Below are 20617 nucleotides of genomic sequence, written 5' to 3' on the forward strand. Positions count from 1 at the left end.
ATATATGTGCTATAGTGTTGTTGTAGCATTTCATCACTTTGCATGGTTACATGTGCGATATATGTATATGAATGGATGTATTTTATCTGTATTTCAGATGCAGGACTGTCTGTTAATCCTATACTCTGACGGAGTAGCGTTTTAACTGTGTCTCAACAAGACGGTAACACAATGAAACACGTTAGCAAAAAGACAGTTAGTCTAGTAGTTCTTGGAATTTCATTTATCGTTATTTACTTGTCACTAGTGGAAACATACAAAGATAATAGTCCTAATAACAAGAACAAAATCAACGACAACAATAACGATAAAAATAATAATGATTTAGCGACATTACCAGAAGACCAACGGAAGAATTATGAAACGCGAAAATTCAACTTATCGTTGCTCTTGGAGGCACAAAGGGATCACGTGATATCCCGCTCATACGATGGTCCGATTTCTTTAAAGGGGTGCTACGTGTTTCTGAACGAAACAACCGAGGCAAGAAATCGAAAGTTAGCACCATTAAAATATTTTTATTCGTCCAGATGTGAGCGAAGGTTGCCTTCCGTTTTCCTGATTGGTGTCAAAAAGTCCGGGACTACTACATTGGCTAAGTACCTCGATTTACACTCTCAAATTGCGCTGGCGAACTACGCCCCTATTCCCCTTACCAACAGTTCCGAAATGGCAGATAAAATTCATAGTTACATACTCAGCATGCCATACGCTACGCCATATCAAGTGGTAATAGCTAATTATCCAGGGTATTATTGGCTGAATAGAATTTCGCTTTTTAGATTGTTCCCTTATTTAGCGGAGGAACCCAAAATCCTCGTTATTCTGCGTAACCCAGTAGAGAGGGCGCTATCTGACTACACTCATATGTACGACACTGGACAAAATATCTCAGACGAGAAGAAACTACATTTATTTCAAGGTGACGTTATGAAATCAACATTTGAAGACACAGTTCTACTTCCTAATGGCACAATTAACTCTTCTCTTTCACTTATTCAGAAAGGTCTTTATGCGAAATATCTTTCATTCTTCAACGCCGCCATTCCGAGGCAAAACATTCTTATTTTAAACGGTAATAAGTTTTCAACATCTCCTTTGATATATCTTAAAGAAACTGAACGTTTTCTTGGCTTAAAACCTTTTTACAGAGATGACCATTTTCTTTATAATGAAGAAAGAGGATTCTATTGTGCAAACGTACCATCACGCTCTGATATTACCTGCATGAATAAGAAGTACAAAGGCCGAAAGCATCCCACGGTCTCTGGTGAAGTCTTGAAAAAACTTTATGATTTCTATAGACCACAAAACCGGAAATTAATGGAGAGTTACCATTTGTCTACAGATGAATTTGAGTGGATTTTGAGTTAACCCACATGTGTGAAAAGGCCCGACAAATTATTTTCTTGTTTGCGGTTTTATTTTTTTGGCGAGGAATGTGGAAGGCTGTGGCCCTGGTTGGAATAATCGCGATGGCCTAGTCGAAAGTGTGCTGGAAGAAGTTCCCTGGCACGTGAAATTACTTCCCCTTCCCAAGCGCGTAGCAAGAGGGCTATATGGGGGCGGTCGCCCCAGCCCACCCCCACGCAAATGAGAGAAAAGAGGGAGAAACAAGGGGGACCATGAGCGGAAGAATTTGGAGAAAAACGTTGAGAGATCTCACACAAAGTTTCAGAAGTGTGGAAATTGGAAGATCTCATTCCCATTTATGACTAAAAATATATTTCATAGGCATAGCGGTATATCTAAGATTTTTGTCTCCACGCTTTTGATAAGTTATCCACGCCGGTAGCGTAAATAGAGTCACCCCATCGAAAAGAAATGCAAACCGGCATTAAATTGTAGGCTACCTATATATGTATAGAGGCAGAAATCGAACAAAAACGTTGTTGGCCTTTTTTCAATCGATTTGGCCGGTACATTCTCTAAATTTGACTTGTTGTGTTATAGAAATAATTGGCAACTCTGCTGTATAGGGTGCAGTAAACTACAATTAATTCACACTGGTATACTATCACATCGTGACACCACCGTATGTATGTTTGTTTTGTATTATACTGTCTACTGCCACAGTGAAACGGATTTGACTATAGGCCACCTTAGAATTAGCTTCTTATTTCTGAGTGATCAGTTATTATACATCCATGAATAATTTCTACCCAACGAATCAATATCAGGCTAGTCATAGCCAGTATTTTGAAGATTTAATAAAATATAATTTTACATGGCCGATTGGATAAAAATTGAAAACTATAAAGCCCCCAAAGCACACCATATCGTCTAGCTTCCAACGGCTTCGCCCTTGGATCCCACCATGGGCCCTGTGTCGGGCCCCTGGACCTCACGCAACGCGTTCTCGTAGACAGGTCTATAAATTGAGTCCGCCCCCTAAGATGAAAGCCTGGCTACGCTCTTGCCCTTCCCCTTTAACCCACCCCCCCCCCCCCTCCTGATATCAACGTCTCCAGTGACTCATTTGAAAGTGTCGCGCAGGAACATATATTTAACTGAAATGGCTGGAGTAAACTGTTAGCTTAATTTCATCGTTTCATGGAAGTTGAAAAACAATGTTGTTTGTTACCGGGCCGTTTTTCATTGCTTTAATTTTTTCAAAGTGTTAATATGAGTGTGCACCCTTTTGAGTTCCTTTTGTAAATAAAATATCTGTTTTACTGAAATTCAATTTTCGGCCATATTTGTCTATGAAAAAAATAACCATAATTCCCAACCCATCCCCCACTCCACCTCCATTAAAAAAATATATATTTTGGTGGGGGCGGATTTCAGAATTTTAATAATGACGGGGTGTGACCCCGGGATTTTTTAAACCGATTCCGACGGGATGGGGTTTTGGGGTCCTCCTCCACAACTTGTTTTTAATTGGCATATGAAGTGGTGCATTCTGTGGCATATTTGAAGCTATTTGGTCTATTATTAGGTCTACACGCATGGCTGCACTAATAACTGCATTTCTACGGGGCTGAGGGAGGGGTTCAAGGATTAGGGGTACATCCCCACACCCGTTGGATCCTCGCCTGTTTGGATCAGGCGTCATACTGACACTACATAAAGTTTAAAGTCGTGTGAGCGGGCCTTGGCCTCAAACAAGACTGTAAACCTTCAACTTTACCTAAACATATACGTGATCCCTTGAATCGGCCATATATTTGTCAGGAATGGGCCGAGACTCGAGAGAAAGCCGGCCCGCTGGGGGACCTTTGGTCCGTGTCCACTGCAGAATCGCACTTTTAATAGCTACCTAAGTACGGTGCTCCACTCACGGATGTTGGATATATGTTATGTTATGTTATTGTATATATACAATAACATAAGAGAGCTTCTGTAAGGAAGTCGATATTTCGATATTCTCTTAATCTTATCGACACCGGCATATATAGTTTGATATCAGGTCAGTACGCGCGATATCACTGCCACACCGTAAATAAACGTAGTCGGTTTACAGGACTAGATTAAAGGTACCTTACGCAACAATTTGTGATGTTATACATGTTTCACACATCTGAATTAAATATCGATTTCGGGTTGTAACGTTACATACAGAGAGTAGTATTGGTATAATTTCGTCATTAGGATTTAGGCTTCCACGCTTGTGATTTTATTTTGCAGAACGAAAAGTAGTTATATTATTCTAGTTGTTGTTGGACATGTTGATGAATAATGAGGGAGGCTTACTTGTGAAAGCCATAGTTTACCGCGAATCTGAGGTAAATTTGAGGTGAGGAAGAGAACTGTACAGAATTGTAATATAATAACAACCGACTTTTAGCAAGTCTTGGCCTTCATCGGGGAATTCCCGTGTATTGCGCAACTCGGGTAGTATTCCCACTATTGTGATCATCATCACCAGTTTTATAGTTGCTCGCAGACCATACAATCACCATAGGATCTATAACTACAAGTAAGCAAGAGAAAACTAACCTCTCGAATTCTACTTTTCTTGTGAGACGAGTACACCATTTTAACTCGCGATCTGCTTACTGTTCCTATAGGAAATCGCCTATTGTAGGCTGTATAGTCGACTAAGTAGCATAGGCTAGTAGTAGTACTAGTATGGTACGCCTTAATACTAAACCTAATCAGGCCTAGGCTATATGATAAATATAACATAGGCCAGGGCTACCAAGTATAGGAATTAGGAACCTGAAGGTCACAAGGAGGGTATTTCTTACTCACTTCGTGTGTAGCACAGCTTAGAGTTAGGCTAAAGCGAGTAAACCTTGGGACTGGGCAGTGTTTCCACTACGCTGCTATGACGCGATTTTGACGCAATGGCTTGCCGATTTGACGCACTGGCGTTCAGAGAGAGAGAAAAAAAAAGAGGGTTTCATTTTCTCCTGAATTTTATACAGTGTGAATAGAAAAAAAAATCGTTTCAAAAGGCATGGTGTTCAGAACTTGGGTGTTACTAAAACGAATGACAATTGCGTTACACATAACGAATGACAATATGTTGTACACACTAAAAAATTGCGATGACTAAAACGAATGACAGTAATGACAGCACAGATATTTGCCTCAACCGGATATCACAGTTCAGACTTCGTGGGTATATTAAAGCCATGCAAACCGAGTGGACACGAAGTACGTGGCTTACAGATCTAGTTAAGTACGGACAAGATACAAACACACCTTATAGTAAGTGAAATTGTAAGTCTGATTTAAAAAGTAAATTTAAAGTCTTTTTATCCGATATTAATTGTTAGAAACTAACAATACTATAATCTTGAAACGGCTTCCGTTATCTTTCTATATAAATCTACAGAGGTAAATGTCAAAGACACAGCTCTCAAGCGCATTCTCACACAGAAACTTTCCCTGTGGTTTCTATCCGTAACTTACACCAAAACCCTGCAACCACGTAACATGTGATTTTCCTCAAATCATTTTTGCGCAGAAAACCAATAACCGCATTTACTTCACTCTGTTAATCATTCTATCTCGACTCACCACTGTCCTTCGTTGTCATTTGCTGTCATTCGCGAATGATATTTACTCTAACCCTGTACAAAGTCAATTGTCATTCCGTCATTCCCTGTCATTCTTTTTAGTTGGCCCCCAGAACATCAACTTGAAGTGAAGAAGTTCTACTGTAAATTGTTTCCAATTTATCGTCAGAAATGTTAAATTAGCGATCGTTAAATTTACCGTAGTGCTGTTTTTCTATACAGTCACGTAGATTTAGCTTGATTGTTGTAAAGCTAAATCATAAAACGTAACGTGCATGTGTACTGATGCATTGCCTACACTACGTTGGTTCGCAATACAACTCCCAGTAGAAAATATAATATCTGTATAGCCTACATTACATTGCAACAGGGTCAGAAATAAGCGGGGGCGACAGGCAATTTGTCCTAGCAAGTGCTAAAAAAAACCTCCGAAAGCACAAATGCGTGTGCGAAAAAGAAATATTAGTAAATCGCCCTCGTAATATTAGGTGTCTGTGTAAATTTAATTGTGACATGCTTTGTCTTTAGCTAGGGTTTGCAGTAGAAGCGCGAATCGCACAAACAGTTCTCACAACTTCCCGCATCACATTTGATCAAATTTGAAGCAGTGCGGGAGGGTCGCGCAGAATCACTGGGAACTTTTCGTGGCAAATTCAGGCCTCCACTAAGCAATTTCAGTAGGCCTACCAGCGACAATAACCTCAAATCCCCAAAAATCTCCGACCACTAGTAGCCTAACTTCAAACTAAGTCAACATGGAACTCTAACCTAGCCATATGTTTATTCGCTCAAGTTGTGTCGCAAATAAAAAAAAAAATATCCAAGAAAAACTGCAATCTTTTGACAACATGTTAGCCTAACAACCACACTAAGTCAATGAGAAATGTAGCCTCGGTTGCCAAAAAAAATAATAACAATACTTTGCGTAGATTTGTTTAAGTATACTTTCCTTGCTGCTATCGTTGCGCCCAACTTGGCCCAAGTTAGCCAAACACCACGCGTAGTCAACGGGAAAATCTAGCCTAAACATCTCTTTATTCGCTGAAATTGTGACGCAGTTAGCTAGAACTAAAATATCCATGAAATACTGCAACCTTCGACCACATGTTAGCCTTAGAACAACCACACCAAGTCAATGGGAAATGTAGCCTAACCATCGGTTTGCAAAAAAAAAAAAATTGCTGGAAATCGGCAGTTGTTTAGAAGGTATGTGCTTTGTCTTAGAGAGGGAATGTTGTATTTTACATACACCGTTGCTGTGGCGATGGCTTGAAGGTTTTAACTTCTTTTACTTTTCAGCGGTATAATAGTTTCGTATTTGGTGGTGGTTGATTTTATCCACACACGAAAAAAACATGATTAAAAGAAAGGGCACCTTCAGTAGAAGTAAACCTGTGTTTTCTATTTCAGTTGATGGGTTCTTGGTTTTTTCGTCATATATTCGGTGGATTGACATTATTTGCTAAACGATCAAAATTTTGGCAATTAAACTTTCAATGAATTTGCTATACGATCGCAGCTAACTAGAGGGGGGTAAATGTGCTTACTTGATCCCATAGCTCCCAACTCTTGAGAAAGGGGTATAAGGGGAGGGGTGTCGACCTCCCCTTTTGATTTTTTTTTTGAATCCTGGTGATGCCTACATGTAAAATGGCGGCACTTAGAAAGGCTTTTGTCACCCAACATTTTCTGAGAAATATGCATTTTTTTGTGTTTAACATCAATAAATTGAATATTAAGTGATGATTCATTCTTTCCATGGCATGCAAATATTCGCTGCTTGCCCCAATGAAAAGAAATGTTGGCTAATTTGAGGTTCAAATGATGCTGTTAAGGAGGGTTTATACTCTATTATTTATGCTAAAAAAATGATGGTTGCTAAGTCAAAATTTGACGCAATTTCTTAAATGTATAGGCCTACTTGACAATTACAATTGTAAATTTATTAGTACAATTTATTATTATTTAGCAATCATCGTTTAAATAAAGCTCAGGGTTCCATGCCTCAATTTAAAAAAATCAGACATTGGATTGGCCAATGTTTAGTACACAGGGGCGTAGCCAGTATGTAGCACTGTAGGCCCGGGCCTACATTTTTTTGGCCAAGTTTTTTTTTTTTTTTAAAAACACCCATAACTCAAATCCATAGGCTTGCTGGACGAGTTTTAGAGTCTAGACAGGAAAAACTATTGAAATGAACGTAGCAAGAATATTGCTAAATTTGGTGACCTATTCTTCTGTCATCTAGGCTGTCATTTCTATCGCGTGCCGTTTTAATCAACACACTACCTGCCGAAAAAGGCTAGGATCTGATCTTGTCAGTTTTTTAACTAGTTAATGTAGTTAAGAACCCGTTTATGCAGATAATATTTCAGTTGAGAAACATTCCACAATCAAATAAGCTTATCGTTGACTAACAGACTTTATAGAGCTGCAGCACTTTGTTGCCTGTTGTTACTGGCTTACTCTGTACATGTACCTTGCTCATTTTAAATATATTATGTAGTATTGAATTAAGTACTTTTGTAACTCGTTTGTGTGTTTGGTTTAAAGTGATATTGAATGATGTGTCTCAAGTTACCAAGAGGCCAGGGAACCAAAGTGAACACTCGGGAAGGGCCATTTCCGGCCATCAGGGGGGGTTTGTAAAACCAAAAATTTTCTTGTACACTCTGCGCCAACCGATGGTGGCGCTCCGCTCAGATAGTCGTGCCTACAACTTTGAAGAATCCTGGCTACGCCCCTGGTACTAATACTGTCAGCAAAGTATAACATCCTGGAAAGTCACAAAGACATTGACCGATATTATTTTGGTTCAATAACATAATTTTCCTGGAATTTTACCCCTCCCCTTAGACCCCTCCCCCAGGACGGGGTGGGTCAAATATTCAGATATTAGTCATTTTGACTCAGTGGGAAATTTCTTAGAGGAAACACTGGGACTGGGACTACCAGCAGACCTCAAGATGAATTGAGAAAAGAGAACGATACATGACTATGAAAGTATGTGTTTGACAAACGTAATGGGTAGGCTAAAGCCTGGGCTGTTTATGCTATTACTGGTATCACATAACAGGTGTAGCAATAGGAGTAAATACACCTTTAATTTCTTATTATTTAGTCATCAGTACGTTATTCAGTTTGCATGAAAAATTAAATTCCAGTGAATGGCAAGAACTTTGATCAATAATGAAGAGTAATTAACATATCAAGAAGTATGAATCTAGCATATGTGCAAAGACAAACGATGACTAGTGGGCTCTAGACGAAACATCTTCATCTATGGAGCAAGTCACATTTGTTCCATGTGCCACCATGTTTGGGAAGTGTCAGAAGTTTTTCTACATCAAAACCTGTTGATATTTTAAGCTGTCAGACTATTACATGTATGGGCACAGAAACATTGTTTTTCGGAAAAAACCTCACAAAAGTACCCATTTCTTGAGAAATTAAGAAAAATATGTTTCATTATTTTCCAAGATATAAACTCTGTAAACCTCGAAACTACTAACTGTATACTTAACAGATGTCAAAGTATATTTGGTACATTTTATTCGTGTTCTGTTATATACTGTAGTGAATACTAGTGATCATGTGCTAGTGTATTAGCACACACACACACGCCACACGCACTAGCATATACACACACACATCCAGACACACATTCACAAACTAGCATGCGCATAATGTTAGCCCATTAGGTTAAACCACGGACAAAAAGAGTTTTAAAGGATATTTCTGTAACTGAAAAACTCTAAGTAATCTGAAAAAAATTTCTAGTTAGTTGTTTTTTAAAGTTGGAAAACCTATTTCATATAATTGCAATCAGCAGATTGGGAATGAAATTCCTTCAGGACTAAAATTTACCTTATTTATTTGATAGATTGATTTTATTTGACTGTTTGCGAATATGGCATCAGAAGTACAAAGCGTTGAGACTGAAGATGCACCATCGTCTGATGTCGTTGAATCAGAGGGGTTTGTGGAAACAGAGGATGCTTCCTCTGAACTAGAAGTAGATGGAGGTCTATTGAGCTCTACCCCCTCCTCTGTACCCTTCCAGGGACCCCTGGTCGGCCAGTTGGACCAATTGATGACAGTCATCCAGACATACAGGAAGGAGAATAATGATCTGAGAAGTAAGAATTCGGAGAAAGGGTGAAACGTTTTATCTGTTGTATTGTATTTCAAAGTACTACTCAAAATTTGGCAAACTGCTACACAAGTTTAACAGTGTGTTAGTAGTTTTCACTACAGTTTAGTATGATGAAAGTTCATCCTCTCTAAGTTTGTAAATGCGAATGTATATGTTAACTCCAAATTATTAGCTAGGATAAAAACATTGGTGGTTCTGTCCATTTCCCATAATCCCACTTGTAACAACATGAATATTGACATCTCAGTGTTGTATATATCGATCATGCTTGTGTCGTCAACATTCGCTTGCTAGCTCTTGTCTGTATTGTGAATGGTTGTAAAATGCTGGTGAGACCATTTGGTTTAATTAGACATGTCGTTAGTTGGTGTTATCTTCTTTAAAGGAGATAAATGATGTATCCTGGAAACATAAAAAATCACCAGGATTAGGAGCCATTGTAAGATCCTCTTAGGGAGACTCCATTCAGCAAGCAGAGGGATCAGGAGAGTGGGAGGGTGGTGGGATTATTTGCTCTAACACTTCAGCGCAAATCTTTTCCCCTTGGAATTCTACTGGCTTTTCCAATAGTTTATAGCTTACAAGAATTTATTTCCAGAATGTTGGCCAGCTATCCTTTAGAAACTAACAAATTGTTTGAAGAAACAATTTTTAATTGAGCAAGCTGTATTTAAGACTCTAATTAATTAACTAATCTATGTTTTGATTCATTAAGTTATGTGAGTAGTAGCTTTACTTAAAGTGACTATACACTGTGAAGAAGTAGATTGAAACATCGTTCAATGTCACCATTATACCTTGAAAGAATTTCTCCAGCAACTGACTACAAGTGGAGCACAACTTTGTCTGACAGCTTTGGCCATCATGGAAGTTGAGTAGATGTATGAGTTCTTCCAAATCTACCATAAAATTAAGACACAAAAGTGCAGATGTTGGAGTGATCATAAAGACTCATTTAACCAATTCCTGAAGGAAAAAAAAAAACACTTACAGGGTTTTCATGTTATCATACATAGGTAAAGTGGTGATGGGTTGAAGTTTTGAAATTTTGATTCCATTCTATATTTCTTTTTTCTTTTTTTTGTATTAAGATCAATTGAGTAATCAAAACATGACAATACAACACAAATCAAAGAACTTGGAACAGATCAGTGAGAACTATCGTCTATACGATGAAACCTTGAAGAAGAAATATCAGGAGACGGCCCAGAAGTTCAAAGCCCTTCGAGAAGAGAACAAAACGTTAAAGGATGAAATAGTAAGGGATTGTTTTGCTATATTGTTTTCCTTTTCGTCTCTCTCTGTCTGCTGCGCTCTGGTTAGATACGCAGATGTGACATTTTGTCTGTTCTCTGGTTAGATCTGCAGATGTGACATGTTATGTTTCCCAACCAAAATATTACATGCAGTAACACCGTTTCAATGTGTCTGTGTGCTGTATTGAGATATATGTCCCACATATGAAGTTTAGAACTATAGCAGGACAGCTCATTGCAGTTTGGGTTACGAGAGTTTACAGGCTTGTATTAAGGATAGCCCATCTCATATGACTTTGCAACAGTCAACCCCTGGTCATTGGTAACAGTTCACACCCACTTGTGCAAAATACAAACAGTTGCTACCGGGGCACTTGAGTGCGCCGTGTCTACATGTCCCTTGGGGGACTTCCAATAGGGTGCAGCCCAGCAAGTTACCTCATAGGTCCCCATGTATTATACACGTGCAGGGGGAAGATAAAGTGCCTAGCCGGAGGAAAAACGTAATCCTGCAATGCTTTGATCGCATTTCCATTAGACCACCAGGCTCCATAAAGACTTATTTGCTACTTTAATTTACACAACATAGCAGTTCCTTGAAGAATAAGATGATTACATATCTTTGAGCATAGAAGAAGTACCCCATTCCCAATGGAGTAACCCCTCCTTGTTATGATATTTTCATTTGGTGAAGTTGAGATGACCGGGGACATTTGTACACAGTGTACCCTCAACAGTATATCCTATCTTACCACATAAAACTTGCCTTCGTGTATGTGTAACACCAAAATGTTAAATTTCATAAAGGTATACTTTTAAGTCAAGGATGTGATACAAAAAAATGTGATAATTTAGTCCTGTAATTTTTAAAACAGATTTGGGGCAAGTTGCTCCATTTTCAAACCTCAGTGCTCTCTGATCTGTACTTAAACTGATTTTAAATCTTTGTTAAACATGTCCATTTGTATGTAACAACTTATTATTTATCTTTAATGGAACAGAATAATTTGAAGCAGGGCAAAACTACAGAAAAGAATGGTGAACATTTGAAAGAAGAGGAGGGAGGGAATTCACTGCAAAGCTGGATAACGATAAATGTGGAGACAGAATCTCAACAGAAAGAACATTCAACTGCAGGTAAGTTTGCAGGCAAGGATCAATCGGAAAGCTATTTTTAAACAGGCTAATTAGCCATATTTCACCCAAAAATTTGTGTAATAATTGAAGGCTGCCAGGAGAAATAGGTCAACCGATCAACCAACTGTAACCATCTGTAATTGACTGTATTCAGCTCTTGATCAACATTTTAAAACCAACTCAGGATTATTATACAAGTTGAGTGACATGGTTGATGCCCACAAGGGATTTCTACAAATCTTTGCTGGTTCTCACTGAATTCTTAGACAAAATTAACTCACTTTGCTCTACGTTAGTCAGATAGTTACAGTATTTTGAAGTTTGAGCAAGCTGTATGGCAAGGAATCACAAAGCCAACTGGCTCTCTGGTTATTGAAACGCAAACTGGCTTTTTAATCGTTTTTGTTTCGTCTGATCAAAGTTGAGACATACAATTTAAGGAAAAAGGTGATTAAAGTATTGACTACACTGTGGAGATGATGGTCATCGAAAGAATGTGGTTCCATTTTTAGTCCAGTGTCTGTGAATTGCATAATACTGTGATGAATTATTTCTTTCCAAAAATATTGCCACATTCCAAAGCTAACTTAAAGCTAGTGTATGTTTGATACAACGCATTTTGTACCTAGTGGAGAAGTGCAAAGGGTTATTCTCGATGGGAACATTTCCCAAGAATTAGAAAAGTGCATAACTATGTCATTTGTCTGAATTTTGTGGTCTCTTGCAATATTTTCCCCTCCATATTTGTCAATAGTACTTCATTTTTCATTTGCCTATATTTCCTACATTTTTAGAGCAAATTATAGAATTTTTAACTCCTTACAAGATAACTGTATAAAATTTTTGAAGGATGTTTAAAGGGAGTGAAGACTCGCGAACAAAGAAACGTCTGATGGCGGTATAAATCTGATCTAGTTTTGAACGAGATGTAACAGAAGTGTTTGACACCGCCATGGATCCCAGAAATACACACGCAGCTTGCTACCGTCGGTAATTAGACACTAGTGTACAGTCAATACATGCAGCTTACGGTCAATACCCACAGCACAGTTTACATAGCAGCAATGGACATCTCAGCAGGGAGTTGTTATGGAACTCCCTGATCTCAGGTCCAGATAAAAAGATAAACAAGGTATCACATTTCATTACCAGTTGTCTGTATTTTGTAGCGACAAGATGAAAACTTCACTTGCAAGCAACGGAAAGTTAACTTTTTTCGGAGGGCAGCACGCGGTTTGGGGCGAGTCTTCAATGCCTTTAAGTTTTGGAACTGCTGCCTATTATTATTACCTTTTGTTTTTCGTAGACTACAGAAAACTAAAATCTCAACTCAATGCCGAACAAGAAAAGACGGCCGAAGTTACTGGCGAACTACAGAAGACGAAAGCCACCAAAGAGACGTTGGAAGCCAAGCTGACCACGGCTACGAACGAAATTTCGAAGATGAAAGATGAGAAAAAGAAAGAGATCCAAGATCTTCGAACATCACTGGTGAACCTTTCTTCTTTTATCTGACTTTTTGCAGTTTGCAGATTAAAATTATTCCAGATAAAATAGCTCCCGTTGATTCTCCAGTATGAGGGGCAGTATCGTTAGCTCTGTTAATCTACTTTACAAACAGTGAGGGGTGGGAGGTAGGTAGAGTTAGTGGATCATGTGACATTGTATGAGGTGTCACACCAAGGTGGATCCTCTGTGCATTCTGCACCTCAAATTTCAGTATTTGAAAGTTCTTCAACATCAGGGCATGTTTCCTGACATGTTTTGGTCTCGATGATAATCGTAACCTTTGCATTCATAATGGCGTGCCTGCGTGTGCGTGCGTGTGCGCGTGTGCGCGTGTGCATGAGTTTGTGATGGCCAGCTTGTAAACATGATATCTCAAGAAGCATTTTTATTTTACATCATTTTAGATGTGCCCATTGCTGCCATTCCTAATATGCTAAAATGCCAATGTGAAGTAAAAGGCCTTCACTTTGGATTCAAAACCTAGGCAGCAGACTGTACAAACAAGGCTATGAGAATTTGTTGTGTAATTTTAGCTAAAATATTCTCCAAAGTGTTTATATGACCAATTTTTTTTTTTTTTCTTTCTTGTAACTTTTCTCTTGCAGGGAAAGGAATTGAATGGATACAAAAAACAGGTCGACTCGCTGATCACAGAACTCGCAGAGTGTAAGCGGAACTTGGTTCTCCACGGTAGAAAAGTGCAGGAACTCCATGATGCAAACCTACAGTTTGATGAAGTGTAAGTTTTTTTTTGGCTATGGGGGAATGGGTGGGGGTCGAATGGGTCAGGGATAGAGGGGAGAAGGTGTAGGGGAAGAGGTTTGATGAGGGAGGCATAGAGGGGAGAAGGTGTAGGGGAATAGGTGGGGGTTGGATGGGGGAGGGATAGATGGGAAGATGTAGGGGAAGGGGTTGGAAGGGGGAGGGATAGGGGAGACAATTTAGGGGAAGGTGTTGGAGTTGGATGGGGGAGGGATAGAGGGGAGAAGGTGTAGGGGTAGGGGTTGATGGGGGAGGAATAGAGGGGAGCAGGTGTAGGGGAAAAGTTGGGAGTTGGATGGGTGAGGGATAGAGGGAGAAGGTGTTGGGGAAGGGTTTTGATGGGGGAGGCATAGAAGAGAGTAGTTGTAGGGGAAGGGGTTGGATGGAGAGGGATAGAGGGAGAAAGGTGTATGTGAGGAGAGGGTGGAAAAGGTGAATAGAGGCTTTGTCGTTCTACGCGATGAAGATGAATCAAGAAGGAAGTAAGACAAGATTTCACTCCAGAGTTTGTTCATTGAGCTGTCAAGCTGGCATTTTGTGACACAAAGCAAATGTAGGAAAACAAATGTAAGGCTAAATTGTCGTGCAATAACCGATCTTTAAATTCTTGATTACGACAGGAATTCTGCGTACCATAGCAAGTTAGCCATGTACGAAGAAGAACTAAAGAAGAGAGATGTGTACAATGAGCAGATGAAACAGCAATTTAGACAAGTCAACCAAACGTTAGCAGCCGAAAGGTGAGTACATTATTTTCGTAGTAATACCACATTTTCTGCTTGCATTTGTGTCTCGGTTTATTTTGTCTTCTCTCTTGACCGATGATGTCATTTTTGTCTTCTTTTCTAATTCATTGATAAATTGAGCATGTGGTTCTTACTGTAGATGGAGTGAACTACACTGCCATATTTTCTAGCAGCTTATCATCAAAGAACGCGTTGATTGAGAAAGTCTGGTAAATGCATTTTAAGTAAAAACCTTTGATCCTTCTCATGTTGAATTTACACCAGATAAAGGAAAATATTCAGGTTTAAAATATTTATCTACACTTTGTTTGGAGTCTATGCTCCAATGTTTATTGGAAGGGATTTAATGTTTCATATATTTATATTTGTTCTATCACAACATAAGTATGACATATGACATAGAAGGAGATAAGAAACAAAACTTGTGAAAGGAAGCGTACTAAAACACCCTATAGGTGATTGTCGAGTAGTTACACTCCCTGAAAAAATACAGAACTTTTCAATTTACAAAAGAGAACCAAAAAAACAGAAAAAAAAACAGAACCACCCCTTCCTCTCCCTTCCCTCACCCCATTCCCCCCAGTTTCATTCGTAGTTCTAGTACATGTTGATGAAGTGCTTTTGTAAGCTTTTTCTAGCAACTCAAGAAGGCATCACCTTTAAAGTGAAAGGTAGGGATAGTCGAGAGGAACCAATTTCATTTGACAGACGAAAGAGGAACTTATTTTAAAGCAGCCTGTTGAAATTCTTATGTACCATATATGAGATAACAACAACAAGTAGTCATGGTTTTGTACCAGATGTGAGACTTGAAGCAAACAGGTGTGATTTTCACAGAAGCACCCTATCAAAATTTACATTTCTTTTCTGCTCTTCTGCCAAATTTAATTACAAATTTTCTACTTTAAAGTTTGCCATGGTTTTCAGTATGAAAACACTACCATCATTTCTATACTGCTAACTTCATATCCCCTTTGGGGAATTTGAAAACCTTATCCAATCCAAGATCAAAATAATAGAGTCATAAATAAAAGTCATAAAATAGAGTAAAACGAAGCAATTTTCCTGTCAGTGTGCGGCTGTGACATCATACTTGTTGCTTCCCTTATCGTCCAAACTGTGCAAATTTCACCAGGATGCTTAGAATACATCCCGCTTTCGTCAGTGGTCAATATTCCTCTGGACTGGCCTTTTATAATCCTCCAAGAAGATCAGATGCCTACGAGAAGATCTTATAAATTGACCCAAAAAAATTACAAGTTCTTTTTCATGTGCTTTATATTTCAGACAGGAAAAGGAAGATTTGGAAAGCAAGAATAGTCGAGTACAAGAAGCCCTCCGACTTGCTAACAAACAGGTGAGGACTAGGGATACACTAACTGGGGTTGTACAGGAACCCTGCAGTATTATAATGTATGTATGTATTTATTTTAGATCCTCCTGCAAGCAAGAACTCGTGGAGAAGCCTCGTTGGCTTATCAAAGCCGCAAGCCGACCGAAGTCAGTCTCTTAGAATGGTTTTTCCATTCCCAGAAAATGCTGCATTTGTCTTCCCTTTCTGCCTGTGAACAGCAGTGTTGAAACATTGCTACGAAATATACCGGCAGCACTTGTTGTAGGTACAGTGTCAAAACGATGGTGCTGAGGGGGCTGCAGCCTACTGCAGCCTTGCTGCATAGGACACAATCTGTTTTGCTTCAGTTTTACACAATAGGCGCTGCTGGTCTGCAGCGACAATATCTATGGTTTGATATTGATGCAGCCTTGCTTCAGGGGGTTTATGCAAGTTGCTGCAGCTTTTCTTTTTGATATGCATTATTTTACATTCATCCATTTACAGGGATGGGGGCAGGAAGGGGGGTTGGGGTGGGGTTGGGGAGGGGTGCGATGGCACAGTGAAACTTTGTAGTTTATTCAAATGCAGTAACACTCGAGGATGTACCTACTGCTGTGACAAAAATAGCCATATTATAATATATTTGTATTGAAATATACAGATCAGAAAGTTCTAAATTGTGAGTTGTAAATCTCTGTTGGTGAACTATCTTTTTGTTAATCTTGAAGGAATACATACTTCATGTGTTCAGTTGTTATATGGCCACGTTAACAGGCTTTGCAAAGCTTCTGACAGACCTCAGGAAATTTGCATAAGGGTTACAGTTTGCCCGGCTGTAATTTTACTTGTTCCAAGCACAATATTTATGCTCCCTTTTGGAAGTTACAAATTTGCATAACAATAGCTGATAGATGTAGTGCGAGTCAAGGTTACTTCTGTGTGGAATACACAATAAGACCCACATTGCACAGACACTTATATTGCAAGGTTGTGTATTCCTTCTAACACACGTTGAACCTTGTAATACTAAGTATCCTACAAGATAACATCTATAGACACATAGAAGTGTTCTGGCATTCCCACCATGTTGATATGTCCTTTGTGTTTCATCTACATAGACATATTGAACTTTATCATACTAAGTATCCAACACTTCTATACACACATAGAAGTACTCTGGCATTCCGACCATGTTGATATGTCCTTTGTGTTTCATCTACATAGACACATTGAACCTTATCATAGTATTAAAGTATCCTACATGATAACATCTATACACACATTGAAGGGTTCTGGCATTCCCACCATGTTGATATGTCCTTCCTTGTGTTCCATCTACATAGACACATTGAACCTTATCATACTAAGTATCCAACACTTCTATACACACATAGAAGTACTCTGGCCTTCCGACCATGTTAATATGTCCTTTGTGTTTCATCTACATAAACATGTTGAACCTTGTAATACTAAGTATCCTACATGATAACATCTATACACACATAGAAGTGTTCTGGCATTCCCACCATGTTGATATGTCCTTTGTGTTTCATCTACATAGAGTGTGGACAGTCGTCGTGAACAGGACAGTTTGACAGCCAGAATCGTCTCCATGGAAGAATCGTTAGACATCAGAAACAATAAGTTAAAAGCAGCAGAAGACTCCATACAGTTATTAAGGGCACAGGTACAGTAAAGCTTTGGGGTTCCAGGTGTAATTGAGTTATTAAGAGCACAGGTACATTAAAGCTTTGTGGGTCCAGTCGTTATTGGGGTTGTAAGCAAGAATCAGGGCCACTGATAAAAATGGAAGTAGGGTCATGGTAGGTTAAATAGTTAGGGCACAGGTAATAATTAAGGGCACATGAAATTAGTAGGGGTCTGTGTTACAGTTTGGGTCCCACTTAATACAGGTTTATACAGGTTTTTGATACAGGTTATAATTTGGGGAATAGTTAATTATTTGCAATGCAGGTACCCATAGAATAATTATAAAGTCACAAATAATACTGCATAGGTAGCTGTTAGGGACCCATGTAATAATTTTGAAGTCACAAATAATACTGCATAGGTAACTGTTAGGGACCCATGGAATAACTATAAAGTCACAAATAATGCTGAAGATCGGATATCAATTTGGTGTTGTCCCCAAGTTAGTTTTTGTACTCCGTGGTTTAGTTCACATGGTGAGCTTTGCATGGCAACCAGTTCTACCATGAAAATGTAGTTCTTGCAAAAAAGTTAATATCAAACAGAAATGTCAAAGATATCAAAGAAAAGTTGGTCATATTGCTGAAATTTATGTAATGAAAGGTCAGAATGTTAATTTTTTCCCCCTCTTGATTTATTTGTCTTTTTATAAAAAAAATTTCCTCTTCTGCTTTCAGCTCAATCAATATCAGCACGATTTTGGCAACGAGAGAATAGCGAGAGAGCAAATACACCAGGAGTCCCAGGAGAAAGGACTCAAACTGGAAAATCTAAGGAAGGAAAATGATGAACTTAAAAATATGGTCCAAAAATATACTGAGGCCCAGATGCAGCGGTTGAGCAGTCAGTACAGCAACCCCAACACAACCTCGCCTGTCTCACCCACGAGTCCATATCATCATGGAACGGGACTCTATGGAGGAGGAGGAGGATTGGGAGGAGGAGGAGGAGGATTAGGAGGAGTAGGAGGAGGAGGAGGAGGGCAGACTTACAACTATCGTGGTGGTGAACATCCCAGCATGGGATCATACAGTAGGGGACAAGTGCAACCTATGAATACAGAAGAAAGCCAGGTAGGTTTCTGCAGCTTTTTGATATGAGAGAGACAAATGGGATGGGGGGTGGGGGTGAGGATAGGGGAAGATATGGGGTTGGGGGGGTAGTGGATATGATGGAGTCAGAGGCCAATATATTCTGGCCTGTCAGAAAGTAGTCTTGAGTCTGAGATACATCCCTGATTAATAGTCAAGGAAATTAATTGCTGGTCTCTCAGAAGTGGACCTGACACTGTGTCATAGTGTCCGCCCTACATCCCTGATTTACAGTCCAGGACATCTCAATTAAGTGCTGGTCTCTCAAAAGTGGACCTGACACTGTGTCATAGTGTCCGCCCTACATCCCTGATTTACAGTCCAGGACATCTCAATTAAGTGCTGGTCTCTCAAAAGTGGACCTGAGCTGGTGTCATATTGTCCACCCTACATCCCTGATTTTTAGTCCAGAACATCTCAATTAAGTGCTGGTCTCTCAGGAATGGACAACACTGTTATCATTAGCATGGGATTGTAAACTTTTGCAAACCTTGTGAAAGAAACATTTCTCTGTATCTCTGGAATAAATTCCCAATTTACTATAGTCTATTTCTAATGCAGTGTTGTGATGTTAGTGGTACAATTCTCATTGTTAATGAGTCATTCACCATTTTGTTCATTCTGTTCATTTGGTAGCAGGATAGAGATCCAGAAGGGGGGGGGGGGTGGGGTGTTGGGTATGATGGTACGAGCCTACTCATTGATTGCACTAATTCTTTTTGCAATTTGTTTGTCCACAGCAACAGACGCACCAATGCCCCATGTGTTCTGAATTCTTTTGGGAAGCAGAATCTTTACGCATTCATTGTAATTCTCATTTTGACAACTGATCAGGCTAGATGCTACGCTGCCTTACAGAACTTGTTTTTGTCATAACTGGAGTAGAATGCAACCTTGGAAGGTCATCTTGCTATCATTCACAAGACCAGTAGGCCTAAGGGTGTACTGCATGTGCTCTGCAAACTGTGCAACGATCGGTGGTTAGGCTAGAGGTTTACTGCGTACGATGTGAGACCTGAACAATGATTGGTTGTTGACTAATACTACAAAGGGTGACATGAAGTAATCTCCTGCTTGCTGCCATGATGAACTCACCAGGATTACTCATCCGATTATCCCCAATCTATTAATCTTTTGTTTTGAATCGGATAGCGATGTTAACATGATCTGAGATCAAAAGGTCATCAGTGATACATTGATCACCCAATTGACTCTCGAGACTCAAGATGTGAACAAAGTTGAAAGGTCTTAACCAACTGTGCAAATACTTTGAAGATACAGACAAGTTGTTTGTGTATTACGAAATAGCAGGCAACTTTAACTTTGTGTAAAGTTCTTGTTCTACCTATAGATTGATATATACAACAGTCATATGAAGAAACTGGTAGAGAAAGTGAGAAAATGTTTTACTTTTTTCTTTGATTAATTGGAGATTAATTCACTATTGGCTTCATCCTGTCATTGACATTCTATATAGCATTTTTGTTGACCTTTTTCTCAAAGTCAATGTTCCAGAGAATGGGTATGGACACATCAACCAAAACATGATCTCATCATCACTTGTGAATTGGGAAAAGAGAATTTCAAAATTGTCACTATAGTATCTGTATTGATCTTTGGTCCAAAAGTTTGTTAATAAAAATGTTATGAAATATATATGTATGTATATATATATATATATATATATTTATATATATATATATATTTATACATGTATGTATATATATATATATATATATATATATATATATATAGAAGTATATATATTATATATATATATATATATATATATACACATGTATATATATATATATATATATACACATGTATATATATATATATTTATATATATATATATATATATATATATATATATATATATATATATTTATATATATATATATATATATATATATATATATATATATATATATATATATATAT

General features: G+C 38.6%; 2 protein-coding genes across 6 annotated transcripts in view; both read left to right on the forward strand.

Annotated features, from left to right (window-relative positions):
• The window catches only part of LOC139961131 (heparan sulfate glucosamine 3-O-sulfotransferase 1-like), a 22451-nt gene extending 19575 nt beyond the window's left edge, over positions 1-2876 (forward strand). For all 5 annotated transcript variants that reach the window (XM_071960043.1, XM_071960042.1, XM_071960040.1 and 2 more), the window contains exon 2: positions 98-2876. In XM_071960043.1, coding sequence (XP_071816144.1) covers positions 172-1374 — 1203 coding nt within the window. In that variant the 5' untranslated portion in view covers positions 98-171 and the 3' untranslated portion in view covers positions 1375-2876. The remainder of the gene's footprint in view (positions 1-97) is intronic.
• An 896-nt stretch (positions 2877-3772) lies between these two features.
• LOC139961611 (uncharacterized) lies at positions 3773-20328 on the forward strand. Its single transcript, XM_071960930.1, has 11 exons — positions 3773-3922; positions 8854-9109; positions 10218-10384; positions 11384-11519; positions 12826-13010; positions 13634-13767; positions 14411-14530; positions 15824-15893; positions 17434-17559; positions 18260-18655; positions 19414-20328. The coding sequence occupies exons 2-11, from the start codon at positions 8881-8883 to the stop codon at positions 19501-19503; spliced, it is 1653 nt and encodes a 550-aa protein (XP_071817031.1). The 5' UTR covers positions 3773-3922; positions 8854-8880; the 3' UTR covers positions 19504-20328.
• Positions 20329-20617: the final 289 nt, after the last annotated feature.

The sequence above is a fragment of the Apostichopus japonicus genome, chromosome 20 (assembly GCF_037975245.1).
Source record: "Apostichopus japonicus isolate 1M-3 chromosome 20, ASM3797524v1, whole genome shotgun sequence".
Classification (NCBI taxonomy): domain Eukaryota; kingdom Metazoa; phylum Echinodermata; class Holothuroidea; order Aspidochirotida; family Stichopodidae; genus Apostichopus; species Apostichopus japonicus.